This window comes from Ursus americanus, chromosome 11 (assembly GCF_024610735.1).
Source record: "Ursus americanus isolate L20-20 chromosome 11, mUrsAme1.1.p, whole genome shotgun sequence".
Taxonomy (NCBI): Eukaryota; Metazoa; Chordata; class Mammalia; order Carnivora; family Ursidae; genus Ursus; species Ursus americanus.
This window is the reverse complement of record NC_142137.1, coordinates 19,039,934-19,063,601: the sequence shown is the minus strand read 5'-3', so window position 1 is coordinate 19,063,601 and position 23,668 is coordinate 19,039,934. Positions and strand designations below refer to the sequence as shown.

General features: G+C 34.9%; 1 protein-coding gene across 6 annotated transcripts in view; it reads left to right on the top strand.

The window, feature by feature from the left end:
- ASCC3 (activating signal cointegrator 1 complex subunit 3) overlaps positions 1-23,668 on the top strand; it is a 329,433-nt gene that overhangs the window by 159,479 nt on the left and 146,286 nt on the right. For all 6 annotated transcript variants that reach the window (XM_087865343.1, XM_045806995.2, XM_045806990.2 and 3 more), the window contains one exon: positions 7,872-8,006. In XM_087865343.1, the coding sequence (XP_087721469.1) occupies positions 7,872-8,006 (135 nt within the window). The remainder of the gene's footprint in view (positions 1-7,871; positions 8,007-23,668) is intronic.

Genomic DNA, 23,668 nt, shown 5'->3' with positions numbered 1-23,668 from the left:
CTTAATACTCTCTTGCTCATCTTGAGTCTTCATAAAAAACAGAGCACCCCTTTTTTACATTAACCCCACCCTTTAAAATTTTTTCCTGTTGATTGTCCTGTCAGTTTACAATGATAAAATCATCTCTCGTTTTTCCTGTATTTTGTCTGCTGTTTTTTTTTATACTTCCTTGAGTCATATTTTTTTCATAGTGATAGCCTTCTCTCTATTCAGTTTAAAATCTATCTCTAACATAAAAATAATTTCTCAAGTATCACTTTTAGTGGTATCATTTTTTTTTATGAGTCTTGATTGATTTTTTTATCTTAATACATATTTTATAAGGAGATTGTTATTTGCTTTTCCAGATATTACTGCTCCTCTGTCCACATGTCCATTTTTGTCAAAATTGTGTATTTACCACCCTATGTATTTGCTCTCTTCTCTGTACTTTTGAGTTCTGTATACTTTCCCTTGAAATGCTATCCATTTTCTTCTGTGAGAGCATCTTTCTTTTCTTCTTAAAGCATTCACAGGTACTCTGAAACAAGATAAATTTGTCACTTAGATTAAAAGGACCACCATCGCCCTTATAAGTACATTATTAAATATGTTTCCTTTAAGTTTTTACTTGGACACCATAAATTCCTTAGCAATAAAATAATCATATCAAATATTATAAATAAACTCTTACAACCTCATTGTCATCATTGATGATTTTTTCTGTTCAATATAATTTATATATTTCATTATAAAACTGTTAGGGCTTATTTCAGTGGGTAAGACAGACAATACAAGATATACAAAGGAAACATCTTTTGATCCTCCCCCACTCCCATTTTCATTTTGTGAGGTATTTAAATTGGTGGGTGTCCATCCATGTCTCTAATTTTAAACACAGACATCCTCTACATATATACTCAGAATACTACTATGGAAATTGTTCTTCAACTTGATTTTTTTTTCATTTGGCACTGGAAAGATATCCATTTGTGAGAGCAAAATCCAGTGCTGTTTGTACCTAATATTGGATTACCAGAGCCACAAAGTGCTTGTGAAGTTCAGCACCTTTTCAAATGTTTATGACTATTTTTACTTGTTTGTCTGTAAATTTCTCAGATGCCACAGAGAAAAATGCTGATAGATTTAAAGAAAAATTAGCTGTTTCCGTACTAAACAAGGTACCATAAACAAAGTCAAAAGATAAAATGTAGACTAGAATAAAATATTTGCAATATAGAAAAAGACAAAGCATATTACCTTCCATATATGAAGAACACCTACAAATTTATAAGAAAAAAATCTCCAATAATAAAACAGTGTTCAGAATAAGGAAATAGTTAAATGAATTTGTCATATATATTTGACCCAACAGTTGCACATCTATGAACTTGTCCAACAAATACATTCACAAACATGTGAAATATCTTGTGAACAGCTATTTATTATGTCATTGCTTTAAATAATGAAAGATTGAAAACAACATAAATGTCCATCAAACAAGGACTAGTTAAATAAATTATGGCATTTCTAAGTAATGGAATACTATGCAAATGTAAAAAATAAATGAAGAAACTGTGCACTGATGTGAAAAGATCTTCAGATGATTTGAGTGTCTTCAGCTGGCCAGCATTGGCAGGCCTAAAATGAGAACTCTGTCCTTACTGGTAGCATCCCACCACAGATGTCTCCTGGCTGCAGAATCAAACCTTTTAAAATTGCATTTCCCTGATAACACAGATGTGGTAATATGACCACAGCCATCAAAACTATTTTGTGCTTACACTCTCTGTGGTATACAAGAATATCTGAAACACATCTGTAGTGGCACTCCCCATTCAAACTATGATAGAACATAGAAGATGATTTGCCTGTGTTCTCCATCCTCCCAGAGATACCAGAATGTTCTAAATGGGGTACAGGGAAGGTTTTGTTTTTGTTTTTGAGCTTATAATGGGTGGCTTGAAGCAGGGCTCTCAGATGTTAACATAACATGTATCAGAATCACCTGGAGATCTCATCGAACCAGATTGCCGAGCCCCAACTTCAGGGTCATGGGCTCAGATCTGGTGTTTGCAGTTCTGACAGGTTCCCAGGGGAGGCTGATGCTGCTGGTCTGGGGACCATGCAGTTTTAGAATCACTTTTTGTTTATTTCATTAGGGCTTAATTCTCTGGAGGAACCTGGGTAAAGAAGGTTGGAAAGAACTGAGAGCAAGTCACCTACCAGGCCAGTTAGAGTGAAAGCATAATTCACTAGGATGTAAAACTCCTCACCCTCAGGCCTCATTCTTTTTTTTTTTTTTTTAAGATTTTATTTATTTATTCGACAGAGATAGAGACAGCCAGCGAGAGAGGGAACACAAGCAGGGGGAGTGGGAGAGGAAGAAGCAGGCTCATAGCGGAAGAGCCTGATGTGGGGCTCGATCCCATAACGCTAGGATCACGCCCTGAGCCGAAGGCAGACGCTTAACCGCTGTGCCACCCAGGCGCCCCCAGGCCTCATTCTTTAACCCATGCAAAAGCGAATACCATATGTTAAAGAATGTCATTCCTCAGCAGCATTTTCTGTGGAACATCTATCTGCCGTGTTGTCTGTTTTTCAGATATTTCCTTTTCAGTCTACCTTCTTAGTGGAAATTTCTAGGGAAGAGTCTTTGATTCAACACTTCAGTTAATCCTTGCCCTCCTCCCTCCTGTTTTCAAATAATCTCAGGCTTCAATATTCATTTAACTTCCTTTTTACTTCTCATTCATCTTGCACAGCACCTTTACAAAAGATTAAAGGATAAATGGTCTTTTAAGTTATTTGGTGTTAGATATGTACACCCTTGGCATCAATGAGAAATAAATACATAGGTGTCAATTTATAGCAGTCTTTTACTGATCTCACCATTTAGTCTTTTAGGCCAAATTCATTTTATTGTTTATTACCCTTACAGTGGTGCTGATACGTACCAGTTCTGACAGAGGTTTTCAAAGTTGCTGTACAAAGAGTGTTAGCATCTCCTTGGAACGTTAGAAATGCAAAGTCTTGGACGCCCGGTTGGCTCAGTCAGTTGAGCATCTGCCTTCGGCTCCGGTCGTGATCTCAGGGTTCTGGGATCGAGCTGCATCTGCATCTGGGTTTCCTGCTAAGTGGGGAGCCTGCTTCTCCCTCTGCCCCTCCCCCTGCTCATGCTCTGTCTCTCTGTCTCTCTCTCAAATAAATAACTCATTTAAAAAAAAAAAAAAGAAATGCAAAGTCCTGGCTTGCCTCACACCTACTTAATCTGAAAGGGTGGTAGAGGAAGGGAGCAACAATTGTGTTTTTAAATGATTTCAAAGTGTTCTAAAGTTTGAGAGCTATGACTTTACTAAATGCAGTGTTTTCACTTTATGTACTTCAAACTTTATAGTAATCCTGTGACTCTGGTAACTATCTGTGGAGTGGGGGAAGTAAGAATTGGAGAGATTAAGTAGTTTGTTCTAAATCACTGCTCTTTAATAATGTTTCAAAGTAGAATTTTGGTATTTTTCAAATAATATGTCCTTCCCTCTGAATACATTGAAACAATATGAGTTACTTAAACGTTCTAGTTTTTTGAATGATTATTTATCTCAGCTTTCACTCTTTCATTACTTTTTTTTTTTAAAGATTTTATTTATTTGTCAGAGAGAGAGAGAGAGAGCAAGCATGAGCAGCAGAAGTGGCAGGCAAAGGGAGAAGCAGGCTCCCCGCTGAGCAGGGAGTCCGATGCGGGACTCAAACCCAGGACCCTGAGATCATGACCTGAGCTGAAGGCAGGTGCTTAACTGACTGAGCCACCCAGGCGCCCCTCACTCTTTCATTACTTTTAATCAGCACATCATGTAAAGAACACTGTCTTTGGCACATCAAATAACAGGACCAAAACGCAAATTCACATACTTTCTCTCCTAGCTCAGGACTGATTTAATTATATATTCTTAAACTAAATGGCTTTTTAAACTATAAACAAGTATATACAATATTTTTAAATGTATTAATCTAACAAACCTCAAGTAAAAATATAAACAGTTTCATAAAACAATTAAAATTTACCAATGTTGTTGACTTGAATCTATTGTTATAATCTTATTTTAATGACACATGCCCATTTAACTGCTGTTCGGTTACCAGTAGTGTTTCTAAGATTAATTTGCAGTTATTTCTGCCAAATGAAACAGTGCTGTCCTCTCTGGTAGTTATAATTTTTATATGTCTATTTAAATTAATTAACCAAATTAACAAACCATAAAATCAAGTATGTTATAGAGACCCAAAACCTTGTAATGGCTTCTGTTGGAGCCTCTAAACAGAAAATTCTTAATAAAGAAAAGAGTTTATTTTACTGAACAAGAAGTGATGGATTATTTAATAAAAAGAAATTGCTACTTTAAGTTGTAACTAATATTTCTCTTGGCTGCCATAGAAAATAATTTGCAAAGTGATAAGTTGATAAGTCAGACTGAAATAATTAATGAAGATTTAGGGTCATATTTTATTTTCCCTTATGTTCTTCGTATCAACAGGATTTACATAATGTGGCATTTGAATTATGGAGAATAGAAATCTGGTTGCATTATAAAAACCCATCTGGGAAATGATCTTGGGGCTATACTGGTTATATGAAATACCTTCATATTCCCTGATGTTTCATATATATAGGTAAATAAAGATAGGTTATTGGGAAGTTTTTTAAATCATCATCTTTGTAGTAGTGGTTTTATTTATGTTTCCTTTTAACCTTACTTAGGAGAAGAAAACTAAGTTGGTCGTGATTATTAACTAATTTCACACAGTAGTGCACTAGTCATCTCAAAAGTTGTTAATAATTCAATTTTTAGTTCCCACCCCTAGATATTCTTACTCGGTTTTAGGGGAGGACCCAGAAGTCTATTTTAATGAGCACCAGCACTGATTCCCACGAAGAGGTCCCTGGGTCTTAGTGAAAGAAACTTTGAAAAGAGACTGTACTTCTTCAAGCTAACACACTAAAATTACCAAGGATAAATATTCTGTTTTATTATTTTTTTATTATGTTGTTAGCCACCATTAGTTTTTGATGTAGTGTTCAATGATTCATTAGTTGCATATAACACTCAGTGCTCATCACAACATGTGCCCTCCTTTAAATACTACTATAGACTCCTCCATCCAGCCTGTACCTGCTTCTATAGCCCGGTAGGGCTGATTGCTAGTGATTCTTCCTTACCAACAGGAGCAGACCGATTTGGAGCCTTGGGATGTATTTATCATTGATTGTATCCGTGGTGCTTAGTGCGTGGTTTGGTAGTCAGTAGGTACCGTGTAAATACAGTGCAATGGATGAATGAAGGTGACCCGCCAGCTCCGTGCTTAGCATTCCTATGTTATCCATGCTCCGTGTGTACAGTTTTTTTTTCTCCTTCCTTAAATTGTACATGTCTTTTACAGAAGGGACAATGTCTTGTCCATTTTCATATTTACTCTTTCAACAGTATTATACACATCCATGGCTAGTAAATACTTAGCAATTAAAAAATATTTTGTGCTTATTTAATACATCATGCTAGATTGTCATCTCCGTGAGGGCAGAGACTGCCCCTCTCTTTCGCAGAATTCTCAGGGCTTGACAGTGATTCTCAGAAGTCTCAGAAAGATTTGAATAAATGGATAAATTAATTAAAAAATAAATAATTTCATTTTAATTGAGATTTTCTTAAAATGTAATATTAGAGTTTAGTGAGGCTTTGTGTGTAATAAAATTTAATTTTATATAAGAGAGAAGAAGTCTGCCTTAACTTTTTAAGAAGAAACTCACTGTTGAAATACTCTTACTTTTTACAACAGACAGGATGGTAGAATCTGAGAGATTCCGAACTGGTAAAGCTTCAGGAGGGCATTATAGTTCACAGAATTTTCTCTCTAACCTTGTATTAAACAGTTTATGTCAATAATGATGAAAATATTACAGTGAGCTTGAGTGGTAGTCTCTTAACATCCCTTGAGATAACGGTGTTTCCCCAGAAAGCTAGAGAGCCTATCGAAGTCAGATTTGGAGGGTTTTTTTAGTTGAAAATAAGGAAAACAGAAGAATTTTCCAAGTGTACATGAAGCTTACTGAAATAAATTTCATTCATATGCTCTTTAGAGATATTCTTATGATATTTCTTTTGAAAACACATTAGTATCAGCCAATCAGTTAGAGCTCTAACCAAGTATGAAAGCTTATGCTTTATATCCTTGATGGCGGTGATTAATGTTAAATCTCTCTAGATGACTTGCAATTCTTGTTTTATTGTCTCTAAATGCTTTGGGAGCTTTTCATTGAGGAATTTTGGTCTTCTCCAGATTATCTGCTCTCCTTGACTTTGAACACTTCCTAAAAGAATATTAATAATTTAAGCATTCCAGTTTCTTGAATGTTTATTCTCTGTGATTTTACTCTCCTCTAAATTATATTGGCATCCCGTACATGGAGCAGTTTCTTTAACACGTTTATAGGCATAAGATTTCTGCGAGTAAATTATACAGTGTGCGCTCTAGATCTGTGTCACTCCATCTCCTTTCTGGTCAAATCCCAGGTCAAGGGATTTGACTTCCCCTTTCACTTTTGTTCATTTTCAAAATGACTTTCTCTTTTACTTAGGTCAACTAGCATGAGCCTATCAATTCCTTGACTAAAACCATCAGTTGCTTATTTTTCTAAATGTGTACTATGGAAATAACCACAAATGTTCTAGCTTCTAGGAAAACACAATTAACAGATAAATATGGAGAGAGATTGAGGGAAAAGTAAGAATTAGGACCTCTGCCTTGCTGAGGCCTAAGGGGGATACCATGGTAACTCTAGAGAGTTTTAGAGGTCTCTGGTTGGAAGCTGGGGCTAGAACTTGTCTGTGAGTCACCCAGAGCTCCCACACTGCTGATAGTCCTTTGTATGTTTCAGATTTTGATTCAAATGCCAAATTACCTAGAGATAGATGCTTTATTCACATCATATAAAATTGAAAAAGATCAGTTGTCCATATGAAAGAATAAAATTACTTTATTATAGTGATGGCTCTTTGGGAAGTCTGGTGTTGAGCTGAATGTGAGGGGACATGGAAGCCAAAGAAGAAAAGACACCAGAGAGAAGCACTGATAGGCAGCAGATGCAGAGTGCTCCTCACTCTCTGATTTCATTCTCTTCTATTGCATTGACATTCTGCCTGGTGACTGTCCCTGAAAATACTTTTTTCCACTTCTACTTGACAAAGCATCCAGATATGTAACTTCCCCCTAATTCAGATTTCCACGGTTACTTTGTGAGTAATTCCATGAGAAGGTAAAAAAAAAAAAAAAAAAGGCAGAAAATTCCAAATGCCTCTCTAAAAGCATTTTCATCTCCAGCAGTTCCCAAAACTCTATTCTAAATGGTTGTTCTTAGACATGATTTTGTCCAAGGAAGAGAGTTTTTATTGTTTTCATTTTCTTTAAAATCTTTATGATACTGGAAATTTCATTGACAGTGGAGAAATAAGGCGCTCATATATTTTTGTACTCTGTCCCCATAATATATGAGTGCACTCATGAATCATGTCTTCGAAAGAAAAAAGCACAAATTAAACTCAACATTTTATAGAATCCATTAATTTCAGTTCTGACTTCCACCAATTTATAGGTTGACAGTATATAAAGCCTTGTTATTGAATTTTATTTAACTTGTCTTTATCCTATATACACTTTGTCCTAAAATAAGGAAATGTTGGGGAATTCATAAACTGGGGGTTGTATTTTGGAAAATAAATAGTTTGTGTGTGTGTGTGTGTGTGTGTGTGTGTGTGTGTATACACACAGATTTTCAGACTAGTGTTAAGCTATCTTTCAATGAATTTCAGTATTAAACAAACTTCTTTTCTTTATTTCAGGTGATGGTGTTTGTACATGCTCGAAATGCCACTGTAAGAACAGCTATGTCTCTAATAGAAAGAGCAAAAAATAGTGGTCAGATTTCCTTCTTTTTACCTACACAAGGACCTGACTATGGACATGCAGAAAAACAGGTAGGGAACAAATGACGTCAAGATAAAAGAACTAAAGCATATCATGTGCCAGATAATACAGTTATTTTATATTTGACAGATGAATGGTCTCCAATTTCCAAGGAGTTAATTTTACATATTTATCATGTTATAATCTTTATTTTTTTTTTTATTTAATGATCTTCCAAAGAATTCCAGGGCACGATGTGTTCAATTATCTCATCTATCCATATGGTTGGAATTGTGTTTAGTCCTACTCTTTAAAATACAGTTAAAAGGTAAAATACAGTTAAGTTTCATAAAATATGTTAATATCTAATAGAGTTATTAGCCTCTTAAAAATTATAGATTAATATTTTTTAATTTCTCAGTTTTAATTTCTGAGGTTCATATGGACAGATGAAAGCTGCATAAATAAAAGTTCTTTTCAAGAATGTGAAAGTTTAGGGGTGCCTGGCTGGCTTGTCAGTGGAGCATGTGACTCTTGATCTTGGAGTTGTATCTTTGGGTGTAATGATTACTTAAAAATAAGACCTTTAAAAAAAGAAAGAAAATAAAAGTTTGAGACCCGGGGAGTTTGACAGCCTTGCTACTCAGTGTATGTTCAAAGGACCTTAAAAGCCTGGATCCCTTTAGCAATGCAGAACCACAGGCCCCATACCAAATTTACCAAATCATAATCTGCATTTTTGCCTCAATCCCTAGGTGATTTACTGCACATTACAGTTTGAGAAGCCCTTCCCCAAGTAATTTGAGTATCGATAGTATCCTAAGATTTACAGAAGATTTTAGTTAATTATGTGAGATAATGATTTAGATCAAGAATAGATAGACTACAACCTGAAGGCCAAAGGTGACCACCTGTTTTTGTAATTAAGGTTTTATTAGAAAATAGCCAGACTCCTTTGTCAATGGCTGCTTTTTGTTTTTACACCACAAGGGAAGAATGAATGGTTACTACAAGGACTGTGCGGCCCACTAATAAACCTTAAGTATGGCCCTTTACAGAAAATGTTTGCCCTGATTTAAAGCAATGAAAATAAATTTTCAAACGAAAAAGTCAGTGGGCATAAAATGATAGTATATTCAAAGTACTTCATATGCATAAGATTTAACTGATGTTCACTGAACAGCTGCTGGCTGCCAGGCCTTGTGCTGTATGCTTTCTCATTGATCATCTCGGGAAAATGTATTTAATTATTGTGACTCCACTATGAATTTCACCATTTTATACTGACATTTTAAATTCTGAATATGATAAATGTGATGTCAGTTGTTTGAACATGATTCTTTAAATTTAGAACTATAAGATTTGTTCATTTTCATTTTTTTTCCACTTTATAAAATTTCTATTACATAACACTCATTAAACAGCTTTGTAGTCTTCCAGTTGTTTATTAATTATGAATTCATGAGTGTCTTTGAAAAGTCAGGTTGGCATTCATAAGTCTTCTTTCATTTCTTTGGAAATATAAAGCAACCCTGTTGTGTTTAAAAGCCAAGCCTTGAGAGCCACCTTGTGGATTTCTGGTTACTTCATACTGCTCAATTCTGAAAGCTATTGTTTATTCCAAGTGTTGCAGGTTTATTATTTAATTCCTGTAATAATAGTGTTTAACACATATCAAGTGTTTACTGGTACCTGGCATTGTTTTCATTGCTTTATCCATAACTCATTCAGTCCTCACAGAAATTTTGATATAGATTTGGAGCATTATTATCCCTTGATATGGCATATGTGTAAATAATTCAAATATAGCATGAAATAAAGCATATAGAAATAATTTATATAGAGACATTTTCAAATAATGTTTATTTAGGGCATTGTCACCAAACAGATTCACAGATCACTATGGTAAAAAAAAAAGAGAGAGAGAGAGAGACCTGAAGAAATGGAAAGTTTTAATACAATTAAGTAGACTTGAAAATCCCAAGTCATTTTTATTATACCCTCTTAAAAAATTTTTATTATATTTGATTTTTATCCAGTCTACCTGTTGTTATTGGATTTTTTTTAACAAGATGACATCCACAAACATTTATTAATAAGTACATGTTTTCAAGGAACATTGTCCTGTTCACTGTTATATTCCCAGCCTTTCATATAATATTTGGCTGATAGTAGGTACCCCCAAATTACTTTCTTTCGCCTTTGTTCCTCTGAGACAAACATTATGAGATGACCTCACTTTAATTTTCTCATTTGATCTTCACCACTGTTCTGTCCATTAGAGATTCTTATCCCCATTTTATAGATAAGGAAACTGAAACTGAGAGAATAATTTTCTCGGAGAAGGCCGTGTAACAAGTATTAGAGCCATGATTTCAATCAGTCAGATGCCAAAGCCTGCCCTTTTTACCACGCTCTATCCTGAATGTTCAAAAGCAAATCTAATCTGGACTTTCTAAAGCATTTAGGGCTTTGAGTCTTTCTGTTTCTTTTTTTTTATTTGCTTCTAATAAAAAGGAATAACATTTCTTCAGCCTCACCACATCCCTCATTTTTGCTAAAGAGAGATTCAATAAACATGTCCTCTCCATGGTGGATATGATTTTCTACCAAAAAGATAAGGTAATATTTCTGAATGCTTTATCAAAGCTCCAAAATTTTAGGTTGTTCTTCTAGTGCTAATTTTATGCTTCTTATATAAGTTCCTTTTGAACTTGAATGGTATTAACATTCTAGCAGTTCTGAGGAGCTGTTATCATGATGGTGGGAGATATTCCTTCCCATGTTTTTGAAAAATGGGAAATTAAGTACTCGAAACATTAAAATAAAATTAGAAGGTAAATTTGCAATGGTAGTACATAGAAATTTAGCCTCATGACTCCTGCTAATGGAAATACAGCTAAATCGTAGCTACCGTGCCACACTAGCACTTTACCCCTAAGTGTGTAATGAACCATCTCAATTCCTGACTCACCAATTATGGTTCTTAAAAGCATTTCTTCACAGTTTATTCAACACTCTAACTTTATTTGTATAAATAATAAGTAAAACTCCATTGAGAAAATTCTCCTTTTCTTTCTGTGTGTTGTGTGTGTGTGTGTGAGAGAGAGAGAGAGAGCGCGCGCAATAAGGCTATTTCTGTGCCTTAGCCACAGCCAAAAATGAGTCTTTTCTTCTCAGTAAGTAATAATATATTTTAGGACTCCTTATATCATTCCCATTTTTCCATTTTTTAATATAAAATTTATCCCCATATGGAAAACCAACTATATTTCCACATTGTCCATTGAGATAAGAAAATAGGGAAAAGAAAATGAAGTACCCCAAGAGTAGCTTAAGCTATAGAGCTGGAACTTGCAGTTCTCTATGGGGAAGGGAGTATCTCAGGAGTTCCAAATGAGGCCCAAAGCAAGAGAGCACATTAACAAAAAGCTCTGGTTATGACTTCACCTCTAGAAGCCCTGTCACCTTAAATACCTAAATATTTCTGAAACTTACTTTCTGTTCTATCAAATGGAATAATAATAGGGTAAATAACACTTATTCTAGTAGTTAACTATGAAAAACAAATAGAATAATATATGACATTATTGTGGAAAATGAACAGTGATAAAACATTACATATATTATAGAAACCTGTTAGAAAATATATATTAATAACTAAATTGACAAATGGTGAAAGGATGATGAACAATATGAATAACTTTCCCTAATTTACCCTGCATATTTTTTGCTCTCCTGCACAAAGATATTTTCTTAAGAAACCACTATTTTCGGTAAGGTAGAGCATACCTTGAAGGAATTGTAGTAGCAGCTTACATTTATGGAAGTATGTCATTAGGGATGCAGATATTTTCATTATTAAGCCATTAGTTTCAGTTATGATTTAATTTCAAGTTGAATGAATTTTCAATTAGAATCTTCAGATTCTGTTTCCCTTGGAATCTTAGTCAAATAAATTCTTTCCTTTAGGGACAAGTTTTTAACAGGCTTTAAATATTCTAATACAGGGATGGGTATTCCCACTCATTCCTGTACAGTATTTCTTTGATTAATGGGTACTGCTATGTGGTTTTATTTTCTTATAATTAGTGATATCAAAAATTGTTCTTATAGTTAGAAATGGTCTATCATGCAATAAGCCTTATTGGAAATATCTATTAAAACAGAACTCTATGAAAAATCCAATAATAATATGTTCCCTCAGGCTACCTTAAAGAATCATTTTTTGATGTTTTTATTATCTAGATCTACCACTATTTCCTTGTTTTTTCATAGGTCAGCTTTAGCCTTTGTCTAAATTAAAGGAATTTGACTTTGATATAAGTTATCTGATACTTAATAACTTTATTTATTTCTTCTATAGCAGTTTTATAGTCAGTATAGCCAAATAAAATTAGAATTTTCTCTTCCTGGTATAGATGATATCTATTAGCTAAAGACAGTAGCAGGTGCCTAATAGCCCCCATTCTTTCATTTTTTATTTTAAACATATGCACAATGTTTGTTTTCTCAGAGTTTATTCTTTCCTTATCCATATCAACCTCCTTTCTTTTTGGAGGTTAATATAGTAATTCTATTCTTGTAGAATTGTTGTAACCACATAGAAAGAATGTGAAAAGTGTATTAATATTTTAAATAAAACCAAATAAAATTAATACAAAGTAGAACTGAGTGTTTAATTGGATTTTTGGAAGCATGACTTTTCTGTTTTCAAAGGGAAGTAGCCCCTTGTAGAATAAAGGCTTTGGATCTAGGCAAACCTGGATATTAATCTGGACTCAGGCACTATAACATAGCTTTTTTAAATTTCCTTGAGCCACAATTTCATCATAAAAAAAGTGGCAATGGCACCTATATCTTAAGATTTTTATAATAAGTAAGGCCTCGTATCTTGGCCTCATACACAGTAGACACTCTATAAATGGTTACATATGTACTTTAAAGGGAAAGAAGATGACAACTTTAAAGAATGTCGGATGTAACAACATTTAAATTTGAAGCTTTTCTACAACAAAAAACAATACATTGAATTATAAAAGACAATAACAAGTTGGGGGAAATATTAGTAACTACATCTTTGTATATATTAGTATCTATATTTTTATATGTGTATCTACATCTTTGTGTACTTACTAAGTTTAATAACTAAAACATGAAGTTTTCAGTAAGTAAATGAGCAAAGAGAAGAAAACAATAGGTAAACTGGAATAAAAATATTGAATAAAATTGTGCAAATTAACAGACTATATACTCTTAAACCTAATAAATCTTTAAAAACTAAAAATGATAATGTCCATTTCTAAAGATGCTTCGAAGATTTGGTACATTCCTCGGTTTCCTGTGGCAATGAATGGTTCAATCCTTTAAAAAAAAAATTTTTTTTAATAATATATGTTAAGAGCCACATTTTCTTCCAGATCCTTTAGCCATGAAATTCTAAACCTGGGAATCTTTCCAAGGACAGATGAAAAAGAAAATATACACCAAGAGTTTTATTCTAACACATTGTAATGGAAAAAATACAGCATAAATATCCAACAGTAGGGGGATTTAAAAGTATGAACAGCAATTCAATTAAATTTTATATACCTGTTGAGAACAATTATTTTAGAGTATATAATAAGATGTCCAGTTCTAAATTAACTGTCAATTTTGATTCAGTTGATCAAATTTCTTGTGCCACAGAAAATAAGTAGCAAAACAAGGTGGAATTTCTCTACCTTTAAGACACAATCAGTCTCGCAGAGGGTTTTGAAATACATAAGGAAAGCAAAATATGGTAAATAACATAAGAGAAGAACTAACAGTTCACAAAAGAGAAGTAGATTAACAAACCAGTGATCTTGTATCTCAGTATGCAGCAATAAGAGTAAAGAGCATTCCAAGGAAAGAAGAAAGGGAACATGAGCAAAGGAAACCACAGGATATATTTGGACAATGAGAGTGTTCCCTTTCCACTGGAATGTATGATGCATGATGGGCTTGGTGTATAGATTTTGGTCAGAATGTGAAGGACCTTAAAGCACATGCTTAAGCACTTGGACTTTATATGCAGTGAGGAGCTATTGAAGATTGTGGAAGAGACAAGTTATATGACCAGAATTCAGGTGCTGAAAAGTAGGACTCATTTTCCTCCACACAGCAGGAAATCTCTTGGGCCAGATGTTCATTTCAGTGGAGTCTGATGTATGGCTGACTTTGAAAATAAAGGAAACTTTTCTTAAGAGACATAGAAAGTGACATTATTTCTTTCATTATTACCTTTAAGTAAGTTTTGATTGCAACAACTTTTGTTCTTATGCTTAAGGATATATTTTAGAAGCATAGAGTAAATTTTTTACAACAAATGTATATATCTTGTTAAGGAACTATGCTGTTTTGGAAACTATGTTAATTGGAATACTGTTGTTCTCTCATACGAAAATACTTTAGTAAGGGAAGCAATCTAAAGACATATAGATTAAATAAGTAAGGTTAGTAAATCCCTACAGATACAAAGGTTTATACTGATAAAATTTAAAGATCAAAATCACATTTCACAGTCCTATTTTTTTTAATGTTATTCAGCTTTTATGGCCAAATGGATATAATGGATATAAAGAATGCAATTTTTGATGAGATTTCTCTTTTGCTAATTAAGGTACTCTCTCTGGAATGCTAAATTATTTCTATATAATTGGGTTGTAGTAATATCAGGGTAACCTATGTGGAAACAAAGACCATCTGGGGCGCCTGGGTGGCACAGCGGTTAAGCGTCTGCCTTCGGCTCAGGGAGTGATCCCGGCATTATGGGATCGAGCCCCACATCAGGCTCCTCCGCTAGGAGCCTGCTTCTTCCTCTCCCACTCCCCCTGCTTGTGTTCCCTCTCTCACTGGCTGTCTCTATCTCTGTCGAATAAATAAATTAAAAATCTTTAAAAAAAAAAAAAAGACCATCTTTCAAGGGATATAACATGGACAGAGCACCTGGTACTTCCTTTCTCCTAAGTTAAAGTGAATAATTAGCAAGCCAGAATGACATATGAAAATTGGTTATGGGTTATTAGGTTGGTCTGTGTCATTGTGAATTGATTATATACCCATAAGTCTCAAACCATTTTTAGTGATGGTCACTCAGTGAATATTTACTGAATGTAAGCTAATTACCAGTTACTGTGGTAGATCAGTAGATACCAAGCTAAGGAAACTCTGCTGTCGGCCTGTCTAGCGTGGATTGAAGAAGACATGTATATATCAGTCAGGATACAGTAAAGGAAACAAACCACTCTGGATACATTTTAAATAGAAAAGAATCTTGTACAAGAAATTAGGTACTTACTAATTTTGGAAGATTGGAAAAGTAGAAGTTGGGGCTACCACTGGAACTGTTGAATTTAAAACCCAGCTACTGTGATGGTGATCTAGCAGTTGAGAAACCGCAGCTGCTACTATACATGTCTTTTCAACACTCACAAACACAATGGAAAACTAAATTTTGAATGTATGATACATCCGTTATAATTTTCAACCCTCATTTCTCCAAGATCTTGTTTACCAGCAAAAGACAATAGCAGGAAGATGATTTCCTCTTAACTTCCACCATCCAGATCTTGCACAAGTGCATCTAATTAGCAGAATTGATCTTTGCATCCAGTACCCTGCCTACATAAATCTTGGAAATACAGTTTTTACTTTCTGGCCTTTGCAATATAGGGAGGCTTATAGAAGGAGCTGGGAGTTGGGTGCTGATTAACACTATTTGCTTTGAGAATGGAAATATATTGAGGAAGAAAAAGTACCTGCCCCTTTACTCTTATGGAGCTTATGTTCTTGAAGGACAGAATGATTCATCAACTAATTACATAATTTATCTTAATTGCATTTGTAATAATAAAGAGAGACAAAGTTACTAAGGGAAAATAAAATTAGGGGATCTGATCTCGACTGAAGGTGTTAGAGAAGTTAGCAAAGAACAGCAGAAGAATGTTCTAGCAAAAGGCTAGACACCAGAAAAGCAATAGCACATTGAAGAAAGTGTATAAAAGTCAAAATGACTAAAACATAGGGGCACCTGGGTGGCTCAGTTGGTTAAGCATCCAACTCTTGATTTCAGCTCAGGTCATGATCTCAGGATCATGAAATCAGTCTCTGTGCTGAGTGTGGAGCCTGCTTAAGATTCTCGCTCCCTCTCCATCTGCCCCTACCCCTGTTTGCATGTGCTCTCTCAAATAAATAAATAAATCTTTTTAAAAAGATAACTCAAACATAGAAAATGGTGGGGAGCGGCACATGTCATGTTTGTGGCATAAGATGAGTCTAATGTTATAGGCAAAAGCGAGATCATGACGACTTTTATATATCATGTTACAGATTCAGTATTTAATCTTAAAAGCAATGGGCTCTGCTCGCTAAGCTGGATAAAGAGCAAGAGGAAGAAGAATTGGCCAGAGGAGTAGAAGCAGGTGCTGCTGATTAATAGAAAGAAAGAGGAATTGTGATCTCAGAGTATCATTGATGATAAAGAATGGACTTAGAAAAATTGTTTAGGCAAGCTTGGAATATAGGAAGTTTTGATCAAATTGAGTTGCTTACACTAGTGATTTTGGAAGTGATACTAGACATAATAGTTGATATGGCTGAAGTGGAACTGAGAGTGTCAAGAAATTGAAGAGTGGGTGTTTTGGATGTCCGCATGGAAAGTACTGTCACCTAGGATGATGACAGGAATTGGGACGGAGAGACAGACGAGGAGCTGTAGGTGTCAAGTCTTCATTGGATAAGGTTAAATGACAGGTGGCGTAGTCAGATGGACTGAACCTTAAAAGAGCAGGAGTTTTTACAAAAATGAGTCCATAATTGACTGAAAATGGTGATGAGAAAGAGAGATATCCTCTCTCACCACTTGAGAAGGAATGGACGGGAAACAGGGTCCATACAAGGAGTGTCAAGTTTCAGTTAAGGCGAGGTGATAGAAGAGATTGATACAGCTTGCTGGTCATCGTGTGGCAGTTCCAGAGAGTAGATCAAAGAATTCCACACCCTAAGGTGAAGAAGAAATAGAGAAGGTAGGAATTGAGTCAAGAGCAGAGAAATACCAAGAATTATGGGGACCTTTGTATAATAGGGAATTGATTTCCCATTACCTGTTCCTATGCCAGGTATCAGAATCAGAATCTGAAACTAAGGCCCTAAAATTTTTAGCCTGATCAGCAGAAATTCTGATCATAGTTTTGGTTAGTTGATCTAGTGAACAGATGACTAATGGACCTTATCCTGAGAACAGGAATGGGAGGGATGATGGATTTCCTTCTGACAGCCTCATGGAGGACAGAGTATTACATGCCTTGGTATAGATGTCAGAGAACCAATTTTAGATGTCTCAAAGAATAATGTTTAAAGTGGAATAAGAGCTTTGAAAGAGAAAGATGAGGGAAAATTGCATATTATATTCCTTAGATTTCTAAACTCCTTTGTCAAAAGAGAAGCCAGGTATTGATTTATGTTCCTAAGTAAGCAGGTCCACTTTTTCATGCTGATTATCTTGTTAACATTGAATGATAAAAATAGCACTTACCAAAGATGAAGATTTTAGAATATTTTTTTCTAACAATAATGCATACTCAGTAATGATTGTGGGAAAGAATGGCATCATTTGGAGGAAGATATTTGCCTCCTGGTTAAATTTTAGTTTTTATAATGGCAGTTAAGTTATTCCTTCCTAATGGATTTGATATTATCCACATTAAAGCATATCTTATCAAGACAAATTACCTCAGAAGGCTTACAGAGGTCACTGTAAATTAGTTATGCAATTTTTGTCACGCTTTTTCGTCAAGGACTTGCATCTAAACTGAGGTTCTTGTGTTTTTCTGTATATTTTGGGTCTTACTGGACAAACAAATTTGTTTTCCTTTAATAACCTCAATTGCTTGTTTTTAGTGGGTTTTTTTTTTTAATTGTATTTTTAATTCCTATATTTGTGTTAGTTTGGATGTCAACTTCGGGAAGGGGTTACATTTTAACCTCACTCATTTTTAAAAGTACTCACACTGATTTTTCCATCTCATGGGTAGGAAAAAGATGTGTAAGGTCATGGAAGGAAGCCCTACATGTTTTCGCTGAGGGAAGAGAATATAGTACCCTCTGTGTGCTAACAGATTATCTTAGTAGTTGTACATTCCATTCTAATTTTACTGACTATAAAGCCCTTTCTAGGAAGTTCACTTGTGAAAAGTAGAATTATAAAGTCAGAGGAAACCCAGCTTAAACAATTCTTAAACTATGCACCTGACTTCCTTTACCTTTTCGCAGCTCATGTTCTTTTGTGCTGCATTTCCATGTGTAGAAACACTTATCCAGTTAATATAGTATTAGATCTCGAATAGCTTCCTTGGAGAATCCCGTGCTCCATTCAGAGAATGTGAACAAGATGAATTATATCTCAGCGGCTATTTAGAGAATAGCAAAGCCTGGATTCCAGGTAGTGCTCGCCCCGGGAGACCAGATGGAAAAGCAGTGATTGTTTTGATACTTCAGAAAGCAGCAGTCATCTTGTAATAAACAAGTTTAGCTCCATAACTCATGGTCTTAACCATCTCTTCCCCCTTCATTTCTGTAAAAGAAATTCCTGCTTAAAAGCTTTTTTTTTTTTTTTAAGGAAAGATTGTATGCAACTACCCATTGTGTGTATTTTCACGTATGTTTTAATGTAAATAGATTTGATCATGTTACACTTTCATGTCTCTTGTAATAATACATAGTGGAAATGTTTTCAAATCAGCACAGAAAGATCTAATTCATTCTTATAACAACTTCATAGTGTACCATAGTGTACACACTATCTTAATTCATTTACCCAGTCCTGTCTTGATGGACGCTTTTGTTGTTTCCAATTATTTCTTATTGTAAACACTGCTGTAGTAACATTCTTTCTCATATGGTTGGCAGTTGCAGTGGTGTCCATTGGGAAAATCCCTAGCAGTGGAATTTATATATCAACATGGTGCATGCATTTAAAATTTTGGTGAATGGTCTCAAATCACCCATTAGGGAGATTGTTTCAATTTACATTTCCTTGAACAGTAACTTCCTCCCACATGACTTTACACTGAGCAATGTCAAAGTTTTTAAGTTTAAAAAAATGGTACTTCATTATTATTTTGACTGACATTTCTTTAATTTTGAGTAAAGCTGAGCGTTTTCCATATTGGCCACTTGAAACCTTTTTTTGTAGTTTTCTTATTCATATCTGTGGTCCACTGTATGTATCTTAAATTGCATGTACTGTCATATGTGTTACAGACATTTTTTTCCCCTAGTTAACTTTTGGGTTTTATTTGTTTACAAATATTTTTACCTTGTAGAAATTTTTTATCAAGTTATTTATGGTCTTCAGGTTCTGTCTTGCTCATAAAGGCCATACCTGTTTTATCCATAATTTCCTCCAGCCCTTTTAAAATTTAATTTCGTTTTTATTATTAAATCTTTGATCCATCTGGAATTTATTCCATATAGTAATGGACCCATCATCTTTTTCTGAATATCCCCTGTTCCTTCTGTTGATTTTAAATTTTGATGTAACACAGAATTCTTACGTTTGCCTGAATCAATTTTTGGAATTTCTTTTCTGTTCCATTGATCTTACTATTTCCTCTCTGGTATCAAACTGTTTTCTTATTCTGCTACTATAATATTTTTAATACTTGATGATTCTTCAATTTTAGGAATTTTCCTGAATAAATATACAGGTTTACTTTTCAGGGTGAACTTGAGTATAACCACCAAGAAATCATTTTCATGTTTTAGTTGAGTTAGTATGTTAAGTTAGTAAGAACTGGCATTTTTACCAGTCAAGTTTTCCCATCTTAAAATCAAAGCATGTCATTTCATTTCTTGAATATATTCATATAAATATAAGTAGAATGCCCTTGAATTCTGAGGTTAAATTGTACTTAGTTGTGGTGTATTATTTTAAAGCATTGGTGAATTCTGTTTTCTAAAGTTCTTTACCATTTGGATTGATATTCATAAGAGAGATTTCTCTGTTATCTTCTGTTTTCTGCTTCTTTATCAGGTTTTAATATCAGTGCTATTTCACTGCTTCTCTAAGATTAATTTTGAGGCTTTCCTTCTATCTCTGTGCTCTAGGGCCTTCTAATAGTATTAGAATTAATTTGTCTTTAAAAGTTTGAAAGCCCAGATGTTAGATAGCTTTTAAATTTTCTTCCATTGCTTTTATTATTTTACAACTTTCTATCACTTCTAGGATAAATGTTATAACATATTTTCTATAAAACCATCCATCCCAAACAGTTTTTCATATGGTATATATTGAATTTCACAAAGTACTCTTCTCTGATTATTTTAAACTGTGATATATTTCTGAACATTTTCTCTTTTTTTACATAACTAATTTGAGTCTTTGTGCTTGTGCTGTTGAGCTTCTATACAAGTCTCTGTCTCCTTTTCTTAAAGGCTAGACAGTAAATATTTTAAGCCTGTGGGCATATGGTGTCTGTCACAATTACTCAACTGTAGCTCAAAAGCAGCCATAGACAATATGTAAACAAATTAATATGGCTATATTCCAATAAAACTTTATGTACAAAACAGACAGTTGGTACGTAGTTTGCCAAATCCATTCTTGCCAGCAATAGCCATTGGTGATTTTCATTTACTTTTTTCTTTTAAAATAAGAGTTTTTGTGTTTACTTAGCCATTTCACAAATTTTAAATCGTGAGATTCTGTTTTAACTTTATTAGGGTATCTACTTTTTCTTTGTTTTTCTTTGTTTTTGTTATACTTTCGTTTTTCTAACTCTTACTGTATCCTTATTTAGTGAAATATTTCAGGTAGGATATTTTCTGAGAGCATGTGCTTACTCTGTCCTGTAAATTTGATATGCGGTATCTTCATTAGTTTTTAGACTTAACGCAATTTTAGCTTTTATTTTTCCTTCGTTGTTTGAGAAAGTCAAGATAAGAAAGATACGTATATAAGGTTGAAGGTGTGTGTTAGAGTTATTAATTATTTTATTCAGATGTTTTACACCTGGTTCCATCTACCATCACATTGTTCTTGGAATCCTGTGTTAGAGTTAATAAACCTAACTGGTCTCCCCTATCTCTCTCCTGCCCAGAAACCTGCAGTGGTATTCTACTTTATTCTAAATAAAAGCCAAAATCTTTATAATGGGTGTCCTCAAATTCATGTAGCAAACTGAATCTTCTTCCCGCCTTCCAAGGCATAAGCATTGGCTCTCCTGATCCTATTTTCCCTATCACATACGTAGTGCACCAAGACATGCATGGATAAACTAGAAACAGCCCTAACTCCTTCCTTCCCCTCATACCTCCCTTCCCAGGCAGTCACCCAGGCTTCCCTACTGTATAGCCTACTCTCACCTTGACTTTATGTGGTATCTCCATTTCCTGTCTCCATCTTCTCACTGGAACTGTTGATATTCCCATAGCTGCTCACCCAGCCTCGGGTCTTAGCACAGCTGTTAAGTTACCTCTCTAAACAGCAAATCTGATACTGCTTAAGAACTTTACTTGACCCCTTCCCACCTGTGCTTTGGACCATCTAAAGCCTGACTGAATCCTCCTTTCCAGCCCCTAATCCTCCTTTCCAGCATCATTTTCTTTCGTTCACCCAATACCTTCTGAACATAATGTTCAGACACACTGTATTCTTTGCTAGTTCCAGCCTTTGTGCACGTTTATCCTGCGGCCTGCTGTCCCTCACTTAACAGTATATCACTTGTCCTTCAAGACCCACATTTCACATTTAAGACTTCTTATGATGAGACTAGCAGATCATTGATTTATTCATTCCAGAAATGGTCAGTAAGTACTAGCTATGCAGAAAGTACACTGCCAGGTGCTAGTGGGACAAACATAAACCACAGTGCCATTCCTCCCCTCATTTCAGCTTTGTCCATTGACCTCTCTTAGAAACATACCATATTTTATAGAAGTCACCTGTGTATGGGCCTTTCTTTTGTGTGTGTGTGTGTGTGTGTGATAATTTATTTATTTATTTTTAATAATAATTTATGTTATGTTAGTCACCATACAGTACATCCTTAGTTTTTGATGTACTCTTCCATTATTCATTATTTGTGTATGACACCCAGTGCACCATGCAATATGTGCCCTCCTTAATACCCATCACCGGCCTATCCCAGTTCCCCACCCCCTTCCCTCTGAAGCCCTCAGTTTGTTTCTCAGAGTCCATAGTCTCTCATGTGTATGGGCCTTTCTTTCCACTCTGCAGATTAGTCAAAGCTCACATTTTGTCTTCAGTTTCTTTGTATTTCTGGGATCCTAGTACTTGATAAACAGTTGTTTCTTATTTAAATTACCCTCTTTTTGGCCCTTTACAGTGCTTTTTTTGGGGGGGTGTCACTGTCATGTTTTATAAATTTGTTAGAAGATACTTGTCTTAGGAGTATAAATAATTTAGCACAATAATGAATGCAGAGTTGTGTAGCACTAAGTAGAATCATATGGTCAAATTATACAGCTATATTATACATAGATGGATTAAAAATAATCACTCCAGGTATCTTCCTGTAAGGAACTATGGTCCTTAAACTTTTGTGTACATCAGAATAACTTGAGATGATTAGAAATGTATATCTAAGAACATGAAAACATGTTTCACATCATTAGTCATTAGGAAAATGCAGATTAAAACCACAATAGGCTACCGCTGCATACCTCTTACGATGACTAAAATAAAAAATAGTGACAGTCTCAAGTACAGACAAGCATGGGAGGTAACTGGAATTCTGATATATTGGTGATGAAAATACATATGGTACAGCCACTCTGAAAATGGTCTGGCAGTTTTCATAAGTGAAAAATGTATTTACCATATGACCCAGCAATCATTCCTGGTGTCTACTTTAGAGAAATTAAGATAAAGTCTCTTACATGCACGCGCGCGCGCACACACACACACACACACACACACACACACACAGAAACTTCACATGGATATCCATAGAGGCTCTAGTCATAATTGCCCAAAGTGGAAACAACTCAAACATCCTTCAGTGGGTGATTGGATTAACAAATATCCATCCATACCATAGAATTCTACTCAGCAATAAAAAGGAATGAACTATCAGTACAACTTGGATGGATCTCAAAGGCATCAAACTGAGCAAAAGAAACTAGCCTCCAAGGCTTATATTCTGTTTTATTCAATTCCTGTCACATTCTTGAAGTCATGAAATTGTAAGGATGGAGAACAGATCATTGATTGCCAGGGGTTGTGGGTGGGGAGGGTTTAGCTATAAAGGAATAACACAAAGGAATTTTTTAGGGTAAAGGAACTGTTTTGTATCCTAATTTTGGTGGTCATTACACAAATCGAACATATGTTAAAATTCAAGAGTCATACACCAAAAATGGAAGAACAATAAAATTTTTCTGTATGATTTTTAAAACCACCTATCTCTAGGCCTGATTCCTAAGGATTCTAGTTTATTTGTGCTATGAGCTAGCCTAGACCACAAGTGGCAGACTCAGAATCAAAGCAAGTTAAGAATTAGCAACCCAGACTTACTTTAGGATTGTTGTCACTTCAGGTCTCTACTGAGCCAATTAAAAAGCAATGCAGGGGATATTGGCAAGAGTAGAGACAAAAGAGAAATGACCCCTGGGGCCTCTGTATTCCTCACCAAGACCAGAGGGGATTACCCAGATAGTGGCTCTGAAGCTGGCTGAACTCACATGGTCA